The sequence below is a fragment of the Ovis aries genome, chromosome 3 (assembly GCF_016772045.2).
Source record: "Ovis aries strain OAR_USU_Benz2616 breed Rambouillet chromosome 3, ARS-UI_Ramb_v3.0, whole genome shotgun sequence".
NCBI lineage: Eukaryota > Metazoa > Chordata > Mammalia > Artiodactyla > Bovidae > Ovis > Ovis aries.
Genome location: NC_056056.1, coordinates 121,236,243 through 121,257,071, shown reverse-complemented (window position 1 = coordinate 121,257,071; position 20,829 = coordinate 121,236,243). Strand labels below are relative to the sequence as shown.

General features: G+C 37.8%; 2 protein-coding genes across 8 annotated transcripts in view; one reads left to right on the top strand and one right to left on the bottom strand.

Annotated features, from left to right (window-relative positions):
- The window catches only part of LRRIQ1 (leucine rich repeats and IQ motif containing 1), a 230,321-nt gene extending 218,133 nt beyond the window's left edge, over positions 1–12,188 (bottom strand). For 2 of the 4 annotated variants that reach the window (XM_060413990.1, XM_060413992.1), the window contains exons 1-4: positions 11,821–12,188; positions 9,353–9,497; positions 7,198–7,309; positions 1,069–1,160 (exon numbers count right to left, since the gene is read on the bottom strand). In XM_060413990.1, coding sequence (XP_060269973.1) covers positions 1,069–1,160; positions 7,198–7,309; positions 9,353–9,497; positions 11,821–11,834 — 363 coding nt within the window. In that variant the 5' untranslated portion in view covers positions 11,835–12,188. The remainder of the gene's footprint in view (positions 1–1,068; positions 1,161–7,197; positions 7,310–9,352; positions 9,498–11,820) is intronic. The other 2 variants (XM_012174023.3, XM_012174032.4) reach the window with 2 other exon arrangements.
- Positions 12,189–12,250: 62 nt separating this feature from the next.
- Positions 12,251–20,829, top strand: part of TSPAN19 (tetraspanin 19) — a 31,477-nt gene continuing 22,898 nt past the window's right edge. Inside the window, exons 1-3 of one of the 4 annotated variants that reach the window (XM_042246575.2) lie at positions 12,251–12,308; positions 17,362–17,442; positions 20,688–20,779. In XM_042246575.2, the coding sequence (XP_042102509.1) occupies positions 20,714–20,779 (66 nt within the window). In that variant the 5' untranslated portion in view covers positions 12,251–12,308; positions 17,362–17,442; positions 20,688–20,713. Of the gene's footprint in view, positions 12,334–17,361; positions 17,443–20,687; positions 20,780–20,829 lie in introns of all 4 variants that reach the window. The other 3 variants (XM_012174038.5, XM_004006233.6, XM_004006232.6) reach the window with 3 other exon arrangements.

Sequence of the window (20,829 nt, the reverse complement as noted above, 5' to 3'; positions counted from 1 at the left end):
TACCTTGAAATATATACGTTATAATTTTGATTTATATTTTTCCATAATTAGGTTTCCACCATGCTCCGGCTTAAAAGGTACAGGATATCTATTCCAATGAAGTAGCAATATAATTCAAAATTAATATGTCAGGACTGAGTGCTATCAAAAAATAGAGTAAGAAACATACATACAAGTAATTTTCAAATTCTGCTAACCTCATAAAGAGCAAGAATACTGCTGCTGCTGCTGCTAAGTTGCTTCAGTCGTGTCCACCTCTGTGCGACCCCACAGACGGCAGCCCACCAGGCTTCCCCGTCCCTGGGATTCTCCAGGCAAGAACACTGGAGTGGGTTGCCATTTCCTTCTCCAGTGCATGAAAGTGAAAAGTGAAAGTGAAGTCGCTCAGTCGTGTCTGACTCTTCGTGACCCCATGGACCGCAGCCTAGCAGGCAGGCCCCTCCGCCCATGGGATCTTCCAGGCAAGAGTACTGGAGTGGGTTGCCATTGCCTTCTCCGAAAGAGCAAGAATACAGTTACATACAATTAGAGTTATGTAAAAAGAGTAAGAAAAGTGAACAAGATGCTGAGCCTGTGGAAGAGACTTTCTCTGAAATACATTTCCAGGAGTTTTACCCCAAAATCTTAGGGTTTCCTTTACTCTCATTCCTTTACAGATGTTTTTATTTTACCTTAAAAAAAAAAAAAAGACATTCTACATTTAAAGTTTCTACAGGGTATTTAAAGACTGCACTAATCACACTACATTCTTAAGCAACATAACAATATTCGAGTATATTTCATTGTTTTCCTTGGATTTTTTAGGTAAAAAATACCATCCAATATAGTTATGCTGGTCTTATTTACATTAAATTTCCAAGTATTGCTGGCTCAAATCACCATTTCTAATATTTTAAAGACTGTAATTTGCATTGCTTTATATTCTATGCCAGAAGAGAAAATAAAACCAACAATTATTTGCTTAAAATAGTTAAAATTTTAAGATAGTGAACTTTAAATCCTATATGAGATGAAAAGGAAAATTTCTAACCATATAATATTGAGCACTTTCAGTCAAACAACATATACCTTTATTAACTGTTCTGGATTTTCTTTACACTCAGTTGGTAATTCTATCCTTAAATGTATATGATTATTAGAAACTCCTCCATAACCACAGCCTATAAAGAGAAAGAAGTTATAACATTTTTAAATATTAAAGCAACACACATGTTAAAATCCCAAACTATTTTATCATCCTTTAAACTTAAATTCTTTATTATAGAATAGTCTTGATCAAAGCAATATTAAAATACTGAAGAACCAAGAACAGAGGAAATCTGTAATCTTTATTCAAAAATAAAAGCAACAGATTTTTAGAGTACTCTTATCACCTTTCATATTCTAGAACTGAAGTTCACTTTCCATGTATACAGAATAATGCTGTGTTTAATATCACAATAACACCTTGACTAGAAATCAGCAAAGGTTCAAGTCTACATGCCACAAACAACATAATCTTGCACAAGATACTGAAAATGCTTTAATAAAAGTCTCAATTTAAAACATAATGACTAACATGTTCATGAAAGAAACTTTCATTCCCAATTTTGTGAGGTTTAGTTGAATTTTAGTGTCTTTTTATCATCTGTGAAGAGGTAGTTATGTTTCTTTTTCTTGTTCAATTAGCTTGTTTTATTCCTTGGTTGTAAAGCATTTTTTTTTTTTTTAAAGATGACCATTCTGCCAATTAACTGACTATTCACAAGTATTTTGAGCAGTATTATAGATTTTCTTTTTCAACACCCATTCACAATCTCTCTGGCATGTTTTCCTATGTGAGAAGCTGAAAAGCAAAAAAAAAAAAAAAAATCTTCAGATTCCTTTGAAGGTATGTTTCTGAGGTTGATTTAGATTCAGCCAATTGATATATTTGTGCAAGTCTTTATTTTCATAAAAATATTATGTGTGAAGAAAGGCAGAGAGATATTTTCATTTTTCTGGCTCAGACTATGATAGAGGGAGCTTTGGGTTGGAGGTAGGAGTGCATAGAAGAGGATTAATATCTCTGAATTGCTTCATTTTATCAGCAGCTCCTGCTACAGCACAGTTTCACAGTGTGCATGCCTGTCTTTTTTCCTACACGTTAGTATTCAACATAGAATCTGATTTCTTCAGTTCTATTAACAATTCCATTATTTATTGTAGTTACTATTAATAGCCTCCAAAGATGTTAGTCCTACACTTCCAGGTATGTGTATCCTGTGTACTCCCCTCCCACACAGAATCTGTGCTGACCCTGTGTAACCATCAGGATGCAGTAAAGATGTTGCATGACTTTGGAGAATGTCATCTGAAGCTTTACAAGGTACCACCTTAGTCTCTTAATATTTTATTCATGTTACACTCTTTCTCAAAATCCAGGTGCCATGCAAGCTACAGAGAGAGACCACATGTAGGTGCCTCCTCCAACTGACAGCCCCACATGAATTCTCAGCCAACAAACTCCATCAACTGCAAGCCATATCAGTGAGCCATCTTAGAATTCCAGTCCAGTAAAGACTTCAGTTAACAAAAACAAGACCAGGAGCTGACTGTGGCTCAGATCATGAACTCCTTATTGCCAAATTCAGAATTAAAATTGAAGAAAGCAGGGAAAACCGCTAGACCGTTCCGGTATGACCTAAATCAAATCCCTTACGATTATACAGTAGAAGTGAGAAATAGATTTAAGGGCCTAGATCTGATAGATAGATGAACTATGAATGAGGTTCATGACACTGTACAGGAGACAGGGATCAAGACCATCCACATGGAAAAGAAATGCAAAAAAGCAAAATGGCCCTCTGGGGGGGCCTTACAAATAGCTGTGAAAAAGAAGAGAGGCGAAAAGCAAAGGAGAAAAGGAAAGATATAAGCATCTGAATGCCGAGTTCCAAAGAATAGCAAGAAGAGATAAGAATGCCCTCTTCAGCAATTAATGCAAAGAAATAGAGGAAAATAACAGAATGGGAAAGACTAGAGATCTCTTCAAGAAAATTAGAGATACCAAAGGGACATTTCACGCAAAGATGGGCTCGATAAAGGACAGAAATGGTCTGGACCTAACAGAAGCAGAAGATATTAAGAAGAGGTGGCAAGAATACATGGAAGAACTGTACAAAAAGATCTTCACGACCAAGATAATCATGATGAAGTGATCACTAATCTAGAGCCAGACATCTTGGAATGTGAAGTCAAGTGGGCCTTAGGAAGCATCACTACGAACAAAGCTAGTGGAGGTGATGGAATTCCAGTTGAGCTGTTTCAGATCCTGAAAGATGATGCTGTGAAAGTGCCTCACTCAATATGCCAGCAAGTTTGGAAAACTCAGCAGTGGCCACAGGACTGGAAAAGGTCAGTTTTCATTCCAATTCCAAAGAAAGGCAATGCCAAAGAATGCTCAAACTACTGCACAATTGCACTCAACTCACATGCTAGTAAAGTAATGCTCAAATTTCTCCAAGCCAGGTTTCAGCAATACGTGAACTGTGAACTCCCTGATGTTCAAGCTGGTTTTTAGAAAAGGCAGAGGAACCAGAGATCAAATTGCCAACATCTGCTGGATCATCGAAAAAGCAACAGAGTTCCAGAAAAACATCTATTTCTGCTTTATTGACTATGCCAAAGCCTTGGACTGTGTAGATCACAATAAACTGTGGAAAATTCTGAAAGAGATGGGAATACCAGACCACCTAACCTGCTTCTTGAGAAATCTGTATGCTGGTCAGGAAGCAACAGTTAGAACTGGACATGGAACAACAGACTGGTTCCAAATAGGTAAAGGAGTACATCAAGGCTGTATATTGTCACCCTGCTTATTTAACTTCTATGCAGAGTACGTCATGAGAAAACGCTGGACTGGAGGAAGCACAAGCTGGAATCAAGATTGCTGGGAGAAATATCAATAACCTCAGATATGCAGATGACACCACCCTTCTGGCAGAAAGTGAAGAGGAGCTAAAAGCTTCTTGATGAAAGTGAAAGAGGAGAGTGAAAAAGTTGGCTTAAAGCTCAACATTCAGAAAACAAAGATCATGGCATCTGGTCCCATCACTTCATGAGAAATAGATGGGGAAACAGTAGAAACAGTGTCAGACTTTTTGGGGGGGGCTCCAAAATCACTGCAGATGGTGACTGCAGCCATGAAATTAAAAGATGCTTACTCCTTGGAAGAAAAGTTATGACCAATCTAGATAGTATATTCAAAAGCAGAGACATTACTTTGCCGACTAAGGTCCGTCTAGTCAAGGCTATGGTTTTTCCTGTGGTCATGTATGGATGTGAGAGTTGGACTGTGAAGAAGGCTGAGCGCCGAAGAATTGATGCTTTTGAACTGTGGTGTTGGAGAAGACTCTTGAGAGTCCCTTGGACTGCAAGGAGATCCAACCAGTCCATTCTGAAGGAGATCAACCCTGGGATTTCTTTGGAAGGAATGATGCTAAAGCTGAAGCTCCAGTACTTTGGCCACCTCATGGGAAGAGTTGACTCATTGGAAAAGACTCTGATGGTGGGAGGGATTGGGGGCAGGAGGAGAAAGGGACGACAGAGGATGAGATGGCTGGATGACATCATGGACTCGATGGACGTGTGTCTGAGTGAACTCCGGGAGTTGTTGATGGACAGAGAGGCCTGGCGTGCTGCGATTCATGGGGTCGCAAAGAGTCGGAGACGACTGAGCGACTGAACTGTACTGAAGTGAACTGAAAGACTTCAGATAACTGTGACCCTAAACAACATCTGACTGTCAATGTGTAAGAAATCCAAGCAGGAACTACCTGGCAAAGCTCAGTGAACCTGTGGAACTATACAAAGATAACAACACACTGTTATTTTAAAACTCTAAGTTTGTTTTACACAAATACCCCCAATCCTTACTGCTTAAAGTGGCTAAAATAATTTTTGTATACAACTGAACCCACTCCAGTATTCTTGTCTAGAAAATCCCATGGATGGAGGAGCCTGGTGGGCTGCAGTCCATGGCGTTGCGAAGAGTTGGACACGACTGAGCGACTTCCCTTTCACTTTCCTCTTTCATGCATTGGAGAAGGAAATGGCAACCCACTCCAGTGTTCTTACCTGGAGAATCCCAGGGATGGGGGAGCCTGGTGGGCTGCCGTCTATGGGGTCGCACAGAGTCAGACACATCTGAAGCGACTTAGCAGTAGCAGCAGCATACAACTGACAGCTTTCATCAATACATCCATATGTACAAATAAAATTAGCCTCTAGTTTCTCCTATGTATGTGTATGCTATGCTTACACAGTTTTGCATCTAAAATGTGCAGTTTTTAATGAATGGAATATAATCTGAAGATTTTATGCTCCTTGATGGATTGGAACCATTCAATTACAAAATTATCCGTAGTTCCTACTGACATTTGAGAAGAAACCTCTTTCTACCTTCTTGCCAAATTACTGATTTCAGCATGTTTTCTACTTTTCCAAGCAATTTCGATAATTTGAATTTTCTTAGAAAATTACTCTATTCATTGAGACTATCAGACCTCTTTGTTAGAGCCATACACATGAGATCTTATAACTTTCTAAACCACTACTATGACTTTAGTTCTTATAATCTTTCATGTAATTAATTTTTCTATATTTCCTTTGATTTTTACATAATCAGGCTCTATAGTTGCCAATATATTTAAAATAGATTTTCATTTTATAAACCTTAGTAAACATAAATAAGCAAATTACTAAAATCCACCTTGACGATAATCACTGCTAAAATCTAAAGGGTCTGCATTTAAGAAGTCTTTACATATTCTTTCACACATGTACTCGGAACAAAATCTTGCAGTCAGTTTCCTCTTTTCCTTTCACATCAATCCATCAATAAATATTTTTGGTTATTTCTACTTAAAAATGTTTTCTAGAGTATGACCATTTTCACCATTTGTATTTAAACTGCTATCATCTCTAACCATACTACTGTAATAGTCTTGTAGACTCTTGCTACCTCAAGACATCTTCAGTACACAGTTCTCAGAATGATTGCCTCAAAATACATCTACTCTGTCACTCCTTTCTGAAAAACCTTAATATACTCAGAGCAGAATCCAAAGTCCACCCTTTGGATTTATAAGAGTCTTGTATAGCTGACCCTTTCTTTGCTTGAATATAACCACAAAGGCTGACTATTCTCTGAAGACATTGAGCCCACAGAGTGTGCCCTGGCCTTTACAATTCCCTCTTTCTGGAACACCAGCTCTCTAGATAGCTACGTGACTCACTTCTTCACCAGCATATCGCATGTGGCTTACTATCTCATTTCAGACACTACTTAAATATCACTTCCTCAGAGATGCCTCCCCTGACTTCACATATCTAAAACAGCAAAATCAATCTCTATGCCCTTATCTTGAAATCCTCCCTTCATAGAATTATCATTATTGAAATATGTGTTTGCTTATGATCTGTCTCCCAACATGGGAACACTAGAATAACAGAGCAAGATCCTTGCCTGTTTTGTTCTCTGCTGTATTCTCAGTGGCTACAACAGATCCTTTCACACACTAATATTTTTGGTATAAACATCTCTGAATACCCACATAATTTATGCCAATATAAGCATAAATGACACTGGATTTCATAATAACTTTTATAGTATACCATAAAACTTGTATTATTAAAAATGTCTTTCATTTTTTTTAAGAGTATATTGTTAGACATACCAACGTCCTGTTGAACATTTAAATTGTTGCTATTTTTTCATTATAAACGAAGCTAGGATTACTTTTAGTTAAATCTTTGTTCATTCTATTATTCTTAGAATAATTGCAAGATATAAATTTGCTCAGTTGAGGCAAATAAGGTTGTGAGGATTTTATATAAATTATATTTTTCTCCAAAAATACATATAAACTGATAATTCTAAAATAGTCCCATGCTTGGGTTCCTTTGACAGAAAGTAACAGAATGTCTGGCTTTAATTAGAACTAGTGAAACAAATTATTAGCGACTAGTATTTATTGGAGATATAAGGCAGGTAGTAATTAAAACTGATGTGTGAAATAAATTGAACAGACCAATATACTATAGAGATTTTATTAGAGATAAATGCACACACCTGTATAAGAGAAGAAATAACTTCAAGCAGTTTAATTTTCTAGATTATGAATCACTCATACTTACAGAAAACTTATCTACCGAGCAGATGAAAACTGTACTTACTTACAGCATCAGCATCCTCCAAGTCCTGAAGAATGAGCTCTTCAGCAGTTTTACTCTTATTCTTTATGATGTTGATACAGTGAAGAACCGACTCAGGTAACTCATCCGAATCCTAAAAATGCAATGAAGAAAAGGAAATGTAAAATTATTTACTAAAACTATGCATCAAAATTTGTTTTGAAATGCCAAAATTTTGACTAAAATGTGTGAATGAGGTAAAAGAGCTTCATATAAAAAGCACAGTCCAAACAAACACATTTGGTTAAAGTTTGCTTTTCATTTTCAGATGCTGTAAATTGCATCCATGATTCCGTTGGAACTTATCCTCAAATGAATAATTTCAGAACTTCTGTCTTATTTAAGTTACCTATGGATAAAAAGACATACTTAAATACTATTTTTTCCTAAAGTATTGTGTAGGTTATTGCAATCCTAATTAAAAATCAAAGTATAATTATTTCAAGAAACTTGACAAATGTGTTTTCTTGGGGAAAAAAAGCTTAGTTGAAAAGAGTTGATGCAGCCAAGCTACTGAAGGAATTTGGCCCATTTTATACTTAAAAATATAAAACCAGAAGAGGGCAAAAATTAACAGAATAATGGAAAAGAATAGATAACCTTGGATAGATTATATGTGTATAACAACTAAGTATATACAGCAGATATGACAAGTCACTTGAGAAAAGGTGGATTATTCTACAAGTGACACCAGGGATATTTGATAAAGATTTCAGGGAAATTTTAATTAGATGTACTTTTTTAAATATAGCTGAAAATAAGTTTCCATTGGATTAAGAATTTTTATATAAAAGAATGAACCCATGGATAAATTTTCTAGGTATATAAACACTGGAGGCAGAGACATTACTTTGCCAACAAAGGTTCGTCTAGTCAAGGCTATGGTTTTTCCAGTGGTCATCTATGGATATGAGCATTGGACTATAAAGAAAACTGAGTACCGAAGAGCTGATGCTTTTAAACTGTGGTGTTGGAGAAGCCTATTCAGAGTCCCTTGGACTGCAAGGCGATCCACCCAGTCCATCCTAAAGGAGATCAGTCCTGGGTGTTCATTGGAAGGACTGATGCTGAAGCTGAAACTCCAATACTTTGGCCACCTCATGCGAAGAGTTGACTCATTGGAAAAGACCCTGATGCCGGGAGGGATTGGAGGCAGAAGGAGAAGGGGACGACAGAGGATGAGATGGCTGGATGGCATCACCAACTCGATGGACATGAGTTTGAGTAAATTCTGGGAGTTGATGATGGACAGAGAAGCCTGGCGTGCTGCGATTCATGGGGTTGCAAAGAGTCGGACACGGCTGAGCGACTGAACTGAACCGAAACACTGGAGGAAATACACAAATGAATATATATTTGATTTCAAAAAAATGTAACTATTTCTTTGATCTAAAGATTTCACATACATTTTGATTTTTATGCATATCTAATCACATAACAATATACTCATGATTAAGTAAAAAAGCAGGATACTAATATATATGTGTGTCTTCCCAGGCTCAGCTGGTAGAGAATCTGCCTGCAATGCAGAAGACCTGGGTTCGATCCCTGGGTTGCAAAGGTCCCCTAGAGAAGGGAATGGCTACCCGCTCCAGTACTCTGGCCTGGAGAATTTCATGGACTGTATAGTCCATGGGGTCACAAAGAGTCTAACAGGACTGAGTGACTTTCACTTTCACTTTCCCTTGACTGCATGGTAAAGAATCCACCTGCCAATGGAGGAGACATGGGTTCAATCCCTGGGTTGGGAAGATCCCCTGGAGAGGGAAATGGCAATCCACTCCAGTATTCTTGCATGGGAAATCCCATGAACAGAACAGTCTGCAGTCCATGGCGTCACAAAATAGCTGGACATGACTTAGAGCTAAACAACAACATATATGTATACATACCTATGCATAATTATATGAATAGTAAAATCTCAATTTTGTGAAAAAATGCACATGTATACATGTGAAATTATAGGTAATTTATCAATATATTTTTATATTTAAATATCTACTAATATGCATTGTTTAAAGGTCACCCTAAGGGGAAAAAAATGAGAGGAGTATAAAAAACACACTGAGAAAAGTAGTATTTCTCCTAAAAAAGCTTACTTCAGTTAAAAGTCTCAAAAGTACAACACAAAACTTACTGTATCACTATTATCACTCTGGGTTTCTGATTTTGAATCACTATCAAAATCATATTTTTCCAAGGAAGAAATGCTGATTTTATCCAATTCAGCCTCTATTTCTTCTCTGAGCTTTATATCATCATCATCGTTGCCTTCCATCATCCTTCATAATAAAACACAGAACCATTTAGAGAAAACTGAAGAGGCTAAATGCTAGTAAAAACTATAGGTTCTTTAATGTGCCACACCAATTCAACATGTTCTATGTAAAAATGCTTTAGTTTAACAAAATTTTATCACACCTTATTATGCCTATAATACATATTAAAGATGGAGAAGGAAATGGCCACCCATGCCGGTGCTCTTGCCTGGAGAATCCCATGGACAGAGGAGCCTGGTGGGCTACAATCCATGGGGTCAAGAAGAGTTGGACATGACTGAGCGACTTCACTTTTGCTTTTCACTTTCACACACTGGAGAAGGAAATGGCAACGCACTCCAGTGTTCTTGCCTGGAGAATCCCAGGGACGGGGGAGCCTGGTGGGCTGCCGTCTATGGGGTCGCACAGAGGTGGACGCGACAAGCGACTTAGCAGCAGGAGCAGTATATATTAGAGAAAATTGCTTTCTCCCTGTTTTTATCCCTTATTTCTTTAGTGTTTGACTACAAAATGATCAAATTTAATGATACTCTTTAAATTCGCTGAAGGAAAAGTTATGTGGAATAGGTTTGGCTTACCTTCCTGAATCAAGAAACTTCATACTAAAATTCATATTTTCATGGTAATAATTAATGGCAAAATAACTGTTAACAGCTTGAGTATTCAGAAATTAATAAGAGAACATCCTAGGTCTATATATGGGGACACATTTGGCTTGTTTGCACTCATTAAATCAGAGTTGTCAATTCTACCAGATAGCCACAACAATGAAATAATGAGTAATATATGATGTATAAGTTCAACATTCATTTCATTTAAATCTTTAGGCTTATAATGGATATAGGTCAAGCAGTACATTGCAGAATATCTTCATATCATCATTGTTAACTACCATCATTAGCTTCCATGTATATTAAGTACCTGTGACAAGCCAGGCACTAGTAGATACTTGTGTGACTGATAATCTCTGGAGTAACTTCACAGATTAAAGGTCATTATAGTCATTGTATAGATGAGAAACCTAAGGTTGGAAGAGGTTAGTTAATTCCCCATAGCATTATGCTAAAAAATAATGGGAGTAGGATCCTAATTCAGATTCTGAATCCAACATCAGTGCTTTTCCCCCAATTCAAAGGGATCCAAAATTAGGAAAGCTCATTATCTGCCTAGCAGTTTTTCCGAACAACCAGTAGACTTCAAATTGCAGATGGTAATCCACTCATGGATTAAGATATTAATTTAGCAATTTTTGGTCATCTAGATTAAATGATGGGGTAGGATAAGAAAAGTTAGGGCAGGTCAGAAAAGAAACTATAAGTGCACTATATATACTAAATGTAAAAATTGTTTTAAAAACTTTGCTTCAATTATAAGTACAGGCATATGTGTGCACGTGTTCATGAAATGCAATGTAAATTTTTGTTTTAATGTGGGTCTAAGTAAAGAAAAAAGTTTGAACAATGCCGTACTAATCAGCTTTTATTTTCCAATTTTATTCATAACCTCCTTCATCCAAAACAAAACCAGAACAAGTACAAAATGCTATCCCACAATCTAACTTACTTAAAAAGCAATTCAAAAGCTTTGAATGAATATAGGGAGAAAAACCTTTGCTAGGTGGAAAATTAGATTTTTTTAAATGGCTATAAAGCAGAATTCAGAGACACACAAAACTTTATGTAGAAAGAAAGGCAGAAAAATAGGGTAAAGGAAAGGGATATTTCCATCATATGTCCATCTCAGCTCATCTACTGGCTCTTTACATCAGTCCTGTCCAATTACATATTTGAGCAACATATTTACACTTTCTAGTGGCAATTTTTTTTAATGTAAAGAGAAACAGTTGAATTTTTTATAATATATATTAATTCAATCCATTATATCCAAAATATTATTTCATCATAGAGTCAACAGAAAAGTATTCATTATATAGCCAGCTAAAAAGTTTACACTTTGTTTTGTACATTGATAATTCTTCAAAATCTGCTGTGTATTTTACATTTACAGCACATTTCAATTTGGACTTGCTGCATTTAAGCTCTCAATGGTCACCTATAGCCACAGAATTGGATACAGTAGCCTTGGATCGATCCCACTGCAAAGAGGTTAGTTAAACTACTTCAAGTTGATAATAAATCAGTTGGAGTTGGCCAAAGGTGCCAAGCGAGCTTAGTGGGGTGTCTTAATGGCTTAAGTGGGGAGTCTTCGTGGCTCAGCTGGTAAAGAACCCGCCTGCCAATGCAGGAGACATAAGAGATGCGGGTTCGATCTCTGGGTCAGGAAGATCCCCTAGAGGAGGAAAGGCAACCCACTCCAATATTCCTACCCGGGAAATCCCATGGACAGAGGAGCCTGGAGGGTTAGAGTCCATGGGGTCACAGAGAGCCGGACACGACTGAGCACGCAAACAAAGCAGCCAAAACCGGGAAATTTTAAGGAACCCCACCCTTCAATGATAGTTCTTCAAGTTCTGAGTGAACTACCAAAATTTTTCAAAACTGAAAGGAGCCTCTCGCACCACAGACTGGCTCAGCACTCCCTGGGCGCGGGGCCCCCCTTCGCCCTCAAGGCTGGCCCACTTGCGCTCCCGCAGTTTTGCGGCACCTCCCGCTCCATCAACCCCGGTCTTGAGGGGTGCTCGCTCACCCAGCAGCGGCTGAATCCTCCAGCAAGGTTAGAAAACAGTGCCCGCCTTCCAAACAAAGAGTAACCACGGCAACCGCCAATCCCAAGGAAGACGGGCTTTACAGGTGCCCCAGCAGGACAAACTATCTCTACTCCAAACGAAAACGAACGCTTCATCTAAGGAGCTCGGTGAGGAACTTACATTTTATTCCAGGTAGATTTTAATATTTAATTAATTTTGGAAAGTATTAGTAAAGAAACTACACTTTGTTACAGCTACCTAATTAGAGGTAGCCTGACTTTTAAACTGTCTCTTACCTATCGGCTTTTATTATGTGCATTTAGTGGATGTTGAGTTGCTCGTGTATGAATTGTACATTCCACAAAATCTTAGTCCTGAATAGTGATTTGTGGGGCCCGGAAGTATGGAAGAAAAGCCAATAAAGTGTTTGCCTTGCGTGACACCATTTTCTTTTAAAATAGAAAAAGAAAATCAATCAGCAATGACTATCAAAATTTTTTAAGGGAATGGATGTATGGGGTGAGAAATTAAAAAATTACATTCTGGAATATGTTTTACTGTAAAACATTTACAGTGACACACATTGTTTTAATATGACATTTGAATTTTAAGTTTATATCATAACATTTAATTTTAACTTAAAAATTCATTAAGTTCCTATTATTGGTGAAGAAAATATATTGTATACAACTGATTTTCATTTTTTTAAAGTTTGCAAATGAAGCATTAAATTCCAAGAGGAAGTAGTTAAGCGTAGTTGCAGAAGCTGTCTGATATACCCTAAGCTAAAAGCAAACAATATCATTGAGCCTTTGAAAGAAAATAGACCATGTTTCCTGGTAACAATTGAATAATAAAATACGTTGTGTCAACTTAAGAATTAATAATACAGAGTGAGAAATAAGTAGATTTTTAATATTTAAAAAACACATTCTCTTCGTTCAAAAAAGAAAATGATTTTCAAAATAAACTACTCCTGGTTTTAGAATTGAATTTTGGATATTTTCATTATTAAAGACCATACTCAAGTAACAGTTTTCCTTTTTTTAGTTTAGTTTTGTTGCTGATTTACAAACTTTCAAACTCTTTATTTAAAATGTTTGAACTAACATATTTTGTTGCAATTCACATTAAACTTAAAATTTTATTTATAAATATGAAACTATTCATGCTTTTCCTAAAGAATATAAAATCCATTAGTAATCAATTTAAACAACTAATTTGAAGATGTTGTTTAAATTTCTTTCCTTATTAATGCTTACCTTGTCAAACAAATTAATCGCAAAAAAGAATAACCTAGAAGTTCTTCTGAAGATTAATTTGTGGTGCATGTTTCTACAACTCATACTTTCAAGTTACTTATAAAAACCAAACAAACCACACACACACACACACACACACACACAAACCTACTCAGGTTAAAGGGTTATGGAAAAAAATAATATCCACTTAGGGTATAATTTCTAGAAAGAGTGCAATTAAATAGATTTTTGCTAAATGCTGCATAGTTAAACAATAGTTTCAAGTTGAATTGATTTATAGTCCATGACTGTTTGCAAATTGTTAGCAAAGCACTCATGATCCCTCACAGTCCTTACTGGGTCTACTTCTCCAGCCTTATCTGTCATCTCTTGCCACTCTACTCAAGCCCTCATGCACTTCACTCCAAAGCCTGGGAACAGTGTTCCATCTCTATTGAAAACTTCCTCTTCTAACCTGTTTTTGTCTATGTGTCTTTGTGCTCAATGGTATATGACTCTTCGTGACTCTATAGACTGTAGCCTGCCAGGTTCCTCTGCCCTTGGGATTTTCCCAGCAATAAGTGATATGTAGTTAGTTAGGAAGTTATTGTTGTTTAGTCACTAAGTCTTGTCCAGACTCTATTGCAATCCCATGGACTGAGCCTACCAGGCTCCTCTGTCCCTGGGATTCTCCAGGCAAGAATACTGGAGCGGGTTGCCATTCTTTTTTCCAGGGGACCTTCCTGACGTAGGGATTGAACCTGCATCTCATATGTCTCCTATGTTGCAACCAGATTCTTTCCTACTGAGCCACTGGGGAAGCCCCTTTTGTCTGACTGGAACCCTCTTAATTATTCTTCAAGGATTACCTCAAATTCACCTCCTTGCTGAAACTTCCCAGTTCCATTTATTCCCAGACTCTGAACCCCCAACACACAATTTAAAGTTGGCCACAAATTTGGTTCCCTAATGGTTTGTCTTATTTATTCATTTGTGTGTGTGTGTGCGTGTGTGTGTGTGTTCCCATCTTCTGGCACTTAGAAGGAACTTAAAAACAGTTATTAGAGTATTATTTAACTAATGAAAAATGACACTTATGAATAGGTGAGTTACTATAAATTGTCCTTCCCTATAGCATTTGTACTCTTAAAAATATCTCTGCTGTTGGACCATTTATTAATGAATCAGGAAATAAACCAAAGAAATACCATAGGAGGACTTTATTTAAGTTAAAAACAAATTATTTGCCTAAAGCAAAATAAAATGTCTACCACATTACAAATATTTACATAGGAACTGCACTAACTTGTGTAACTTTGTGTAAGCAAATCATTTTCACTGACAACCTTTTTAGTATGTGAGGCTTATAACTGAACAGATCAGCACATAACCTTCTCTTACCATTCTGTGCAAACATGGCTTAGGCTTCCTCACTTGTCGCTAAGACACCTGGTTTGATGTGTTCTCTTTAACTTGAACTGTTTGCTGTGGTCTGAATGTTTGTGTCCCCTCAAAACTCACATGTTGAAATCCTTACACGCAATGTGATGGTGTTGGAAGATGGGATCTTTAAGAGGAGGTGATTAGTTCCTGAGGGTGGGGCCCTCATGAATGGGATTAGTGATCTTATGGCAGAGATCCCAAAGAGGTCCCTATGCCATATGAGGATAAAAGAAGTCTGAAACTTTGCACCTTTATCTCAGACTTCCAGCTTCCAGAATTGTGAGAAATAAATTTCTGTTGACTACTTAATCTTTGGTATTTTGTTATAGCAGCCCAACTGGACTAAAGTAAAGTGAAGTCACTCAGTTGTGTCCTACTCTTAGCGAACCCATTGACAGTAGTAGCCTGCCAGGCTCCTAAGTCCATGGGGTTTTCCCAGGCAAAAATACTGGAGTGGGTTGCCACTTCTCTCTGCAGGGGATCTTCCAGACCTAGGGATCAAACTCGAGTCTCCCACACTGCAGGCAGACCCTTTACCATCTGTAAAAGCAAAACTAAAAAACAACAAAAAAGTCTCTACCACACTGAAACAAAACCACCAACTTATTTATGTCATGTAAAGCAAAGGACTGGCATGAAGATACGTGACAATGCACACAGGCAGCGTGTCCTCTATGGGTGATTTCAGCAGCAATGGGAAATATGGCACAATTCAGTTCTAGCTTTTAAAACACAAGAGCAAAAATCTGCCTGCCTCCCTACAAGATGCAGGGCCAGGAGACAGTTCTGGGTTGCTACCAGTGAAGCATTCAGTTTGCTACTTCGCCTCACACTTCTCATTCTTTTATCCACAATTAATTACTATCTGCATATAATGTAAGTCTGCTAGACCATAAATTAGCAGCTTTCGGGAGAGATACCTCGAACAGTTCTTAGGGAGGTTAAACAAATATTGTAGCCTAACACCCTGCTCTCTAACAAACATGCACACAGCAGAAGTGAAGTCTCAAGTGATGGATGGCACAGGCAGGGAGAGGGGCTTAGTCTCAATTGTAAAAGCAAAAAAATCTAAAGGATAACTTAGTGTGATCATGGGCTTTTGTCCATTCTGGAAACAAAGAAAAAAATAACTATCAAATGCCATAATCTCTTTTCTCACGTTTCAAATATCAACAGGATTTACGATCTTACCGCAATTGTTTCTCTATCTTCATGTGGTATCTACATAATTTTTTTCCCTAAAATGAAGAAAGCAAAGAACAGGCTGGTCTGAGTAATTAATCATCTTCCTCTCTATACTATCAAACCTCTGTGAACAAAAGCTTTCCAAACTTTGTGATTACTTTTAGAAGTGGTTCATTTATTATTGAAAAAGAACTACCAAAAGAAAAAAATCTAAATTTTTATCACATCCCCAAACCAATATTTTATTTTTCTAATGTAGAATTGAACAAAAAAAAAATTATTCTGCAAAGAGAACTTTCAAACCTTCATCAGTCAATAGTATAACTCTGCAACTGATCAGATTGACTCACTGTCTAAAAAGGGGGAATTTTTTAAAATTTCTGATCCAATTTTGTGATTTACCATCACTCCCTACCACATTCTTTTCTCTCTATTCTCTTTAAAGAGAGACAAAACTTTCAGAGTCCAGTTATTCAACAAGCTTTTTACTTCAGCATAAGGGAAGGGGAAAAAAAATAGTTTGACTGACATAGGTGGTGAAACATACACAATTAATAGAAAATGGTCCAAGTGGACTAAAGCTCTACTGTTTTGAATTACTTCAAAACATGACCATCCTCCTAAACAAGTCAGCTGACTTTGAGAGTTCAGAATTCTCTCCCTCTTTGACATCTGTCTCAAGTAACACTATTTTGGAAATGATTGTTTTCTCATTTCATAAAGTCTGATTTTTTTAAAATCTAGGGATTTCCCTGGCTGTCCAGTGGTTGAAACTGTATACTTCCAATGTGTGGAGCATGGGTTTGATCCCTGCGTGGGGAAATAAGAGCCCACATGCTATATAGGCGTGGCCAAAAACCAAACTAAATAAGAAAATACGTACATACATAAAAATATAAACTCCAAATTCCTAATTATGTCATTTTCTATCATCAAAACTCTGCTTATTGTAAGCTATAGTTAGTCCGTCATCTCCTTCATTTAGTCCCAAGATATCAGCTCTCTATGGATGACCCCAATTCTATATTGTCTATGCTCTCCACATGCCTGCCTTAAATTTCCAGTGCTTAACCACAAGGTTTTCTTTTATCAATTCAACCTGAATTTTTAAATATTAATAGAATTTATGAATTTTTTCAAATAATTCCAGTAATTATCATTATTCTTTCATTTTCCCATTGTAAAAAATCTTGCTGATCATCTTTGATTTCTTTTCTTATTCATAGTAAAGCACACTGAAATATGTCAAAGCCATCTTTTTCTCTCTCTGATTATCTTTCATGTCACAGTTTCCTGTTGGGCATTTTGTTTGGCTTTTCCCACCCTAATTCACTTCTTTCCTTCATCGTAGGCATATAAGTACCTCCACTTCCAGCTGAGAATTGCCATGTGACTAACTGCTGTGTGTCAAAGGAAGATAAGCAGAAGAGAAGTATGCAACTTCTACCTTACGTGTTTAAAAGATGCTCACCTAAGTTTACTCATCCTCTTCCTTTCTGCTGACTGTAGAGGACTGCACCTCCAGTAAATTTCAGTTCAGTTCAGTTCAGTCGCTCAGTCGTGTCTGACTCTGCAAGCCCATGAACTGCAGCATGCCAGGCCTCTCTGTCCATCACCAACTCCCAGAGTCCACCCAAACCCATGTCCATCGAGTCAATGATGCTATCCAGCCATCTCATCCTCTGTCGTCCCCTTCTCCTCCTGCCCTCAATCTTTCCTAGCATCAGTGTCTTTTCCAATGAGTCAGCTGTTCACATCAGGTGGCCAAGTATTGGAGTTTCAGCCTCAACACCAGTCCTTGCAATGAACACCCAGGACTGATCTCCTTTAGGATGGACTGGTTGGATCTCCTTGCAGTCCAAGGGACTCTCAAGAGTCTTCTCCAACACCACAGTTCAAAAGCATCAATTCTTTCGTGCTAAGCTTTCTTTATAGTCCAACTCTCACATCCATACATGACCACTGAAAAAACCATAGCCTTGACTAGATGAACCTTTGTTAGCAAAGTAATGTCTCTGCTTTTTAATATGCTAAGTTGGTCATAACTTTCCTTCCATAGAATAAGCGTCTTTTAATTTCATGGCTGCAATCACCATCTGCAGTGATTTTGGAGCTCAGGAAAATAAAGTCAGCCACTGTTTCCACTGGGAGCCATATATTTTAACAGGCTGGAGCAAAACCCCACATTTCTAGGATGATTTCCCAGTAGAGAACCAATTACATACCATGGACTAAGAGAGAATAAACTTCAGTTTATTTTTGTGTTTGGGTCCTTTGAAACATTTTAACCTTGACTCTAACCTGCTAACTACTATCAAATCAATAGTCAAGCCTCTTGTTCAACATTCCACACCAAAGTCCCTGTAGAGAGTTCTCACTTATTAGTCTTCTTTCTCTTTCTCATGTGTAGAGAAACAGAAGCCAGGACTTAGGGCTTAAGTAGCTTCCCTCATAGCTCAGTTGGTAAAGAATCCGCCTGCAATGCAGGAGACTCTGGTTCGATTCCTGAGTCTGGAAGATCCACTGGAGAAGGGATAGGCTACCCACTACCCACTCCAGTATTCTTGTGCTTCCCTTGTGGCTCAGCCAGTAAAGAATCTGCCTGCAATGTGGGAGACCTGGGTTTTGATCCCTGGGTTGGGAAGATCCCCTGGAGAAGGGAAAGGCTACACACTCCAGTATTCTGGCCTGGAGAATTCCATGGACTAAGTGGATGGGGTCGCAAAGTCAGAGGCGACAGCAGCTTTCACTTTCACTTTCTTGTTCAGAAGAGGATCACAGCTTTCTCATGTACTGTGGTAAATAAAACTGAAGCCAAAATGTAGATCTAAAGCATCTTGGAAATAACAAACAAAAAACGGGCTGTCTTTCCCACTGAGTGTCCCACCCAGAAAGTCCAGGCACTGGAGGAATCCACGAATAAGCCTAGAGGACAGAAAGTGGAGAAGCCAAGCAGCAGCAGAAGAGTTTGAGGCAGAGGGTGGAGGATAAAGCCTGGAGACACTCCTGAAGCTGGGGAGAAATACCTTGGGGGTTTTTTAGGAGGAATATGGCCTTAGAATGAAGTAAAGGGGAAAGTGCGTGGGTGCTGTCCTACACGTGTCTTACTTACTGCTTTCTAAGACATCTTTCAGTTCAGCAAATGAATTGGTTTCTTCCTAACTAGGGACAGACAGCTTCAAATTAGTCTTACTAAACCTGCTTTTGTTACTGAATCAAACTTGGGTCCACTCGCTCACATGCAGTAGAGCCAATCCACTGACACTGGGTTGTGCTAGAGGAAAGCGCAGTGTTTATTGCAGGGCATCAAGCAAGGAGAACAGGCCACTCATGCTTGAAAGATCCAAGCTCCCAGGTGGCTTTCAGGGAAGGGTTTAAAGGCAGCGTGAGGGAGGTGGTTTCGGGGGTATGTGATCAGCTCATACACAGTTCTTGGATTGTTTGGCATCAAGGTGAAGTCTTAAGCATCATCAGTCCTTGGGTTTCAACCACTCTAGGGTCTGTGTTCGTATGGTCAGCAGTTTTCATCTGGTGGGGGTCTGTTTCTTATAAAAATAACTTAGGAATGTGTCAGGCCTTTATTTGTATCTTTCAGGGAACTGTGAGTTCAGTGGTTCTGCTGTATGGCAGATTTCTAATCTAAATTGTTACCAGTTCCCTAGCCCAACAGCTATTCTTTGTTCCTATATCTTCACATTTCCTAATCATTACCTTTTGAGTCAGGCTTTTGAGAGTCAAAGGAAGCCTGGGAGACTAAAGCAAAAGCCTTTTCCTTCAAAGGACAGGGCCTTATATTGCTGTTCCACTTTGAAGGTGTCACTGTGTCAATTATCAACTGCATGTGTTGAAACATTGTAAACCACAGTACTTTTTAAAATATGGAGCTAGCTAGAATTGAAAAAGTGAAATAAAAAAGAAAACCCAGGAACATACCCAAGAAGAGGTAAAACCTACATGTCTAATAAACCAAGCACTCAAAACCAGTAGGATAAGTGTTGACTTTTCCATACATATTTTAGGAAAATAGGGTATCTGGAAAACAATTTAAAAAAAACCACACATTAAGTTCTTTCCCCTGTACTGTATAACAAAGTAAATTGTAAACTAGTTAAATAATATAATTCACCTTTTGATTGATTGATTCAACAAATCTGTGTTTGTAACACATGGTTCCCACTATATGTTAGACTTGGGGTTAGTATATATAGGATCTAGTCTCTGCGTAAAGGCCCTAAAGTCTACATGGGAAGGGAGACAAGATGAACCCAGGCAACAAACTGAGATTAGGGAAAGGCTTCTGAGATAACATTATTCTGGGAAAGAGGAAGGCAGTCAGATGTAAAGGAAAGATTTCTGGCAAGGAGAACAAGGTGTGTTATGACTGGAAACAAAATAAAATATTTACTTTCTGAAAACTGCAGGAAATTCAGTATGGCAGCTCTTGACATGTTATATAAATGCCCTTTGATCTCAACTGCCTGGACAAAATATGCAGATAAAGACAGACACAGTTTCAAGACACTCTTCAATATTTTCTTATATTCGGGAGAACAAAGAGGAATGTTATACTGACTGCTGGTGTGAGGAAAAAATATGCACATCAAAGATATGAGTAGGCAGAATTATTTCAACTTATTACTGTGATGTTTATAGTAAAAGTTGTGCTTATCTTTTCAGAATCATCAGTATATGCGGAGGAAAAAATGTTAAGGAAAAACAAAGGGTTGATTTTTAAATACTTTCTTAATCTCATTAATGGAGCTTTCTTGGTAAGTTTCTTCATAATTATTTAGTAAAGAAAATGCACATTTTTATTAGC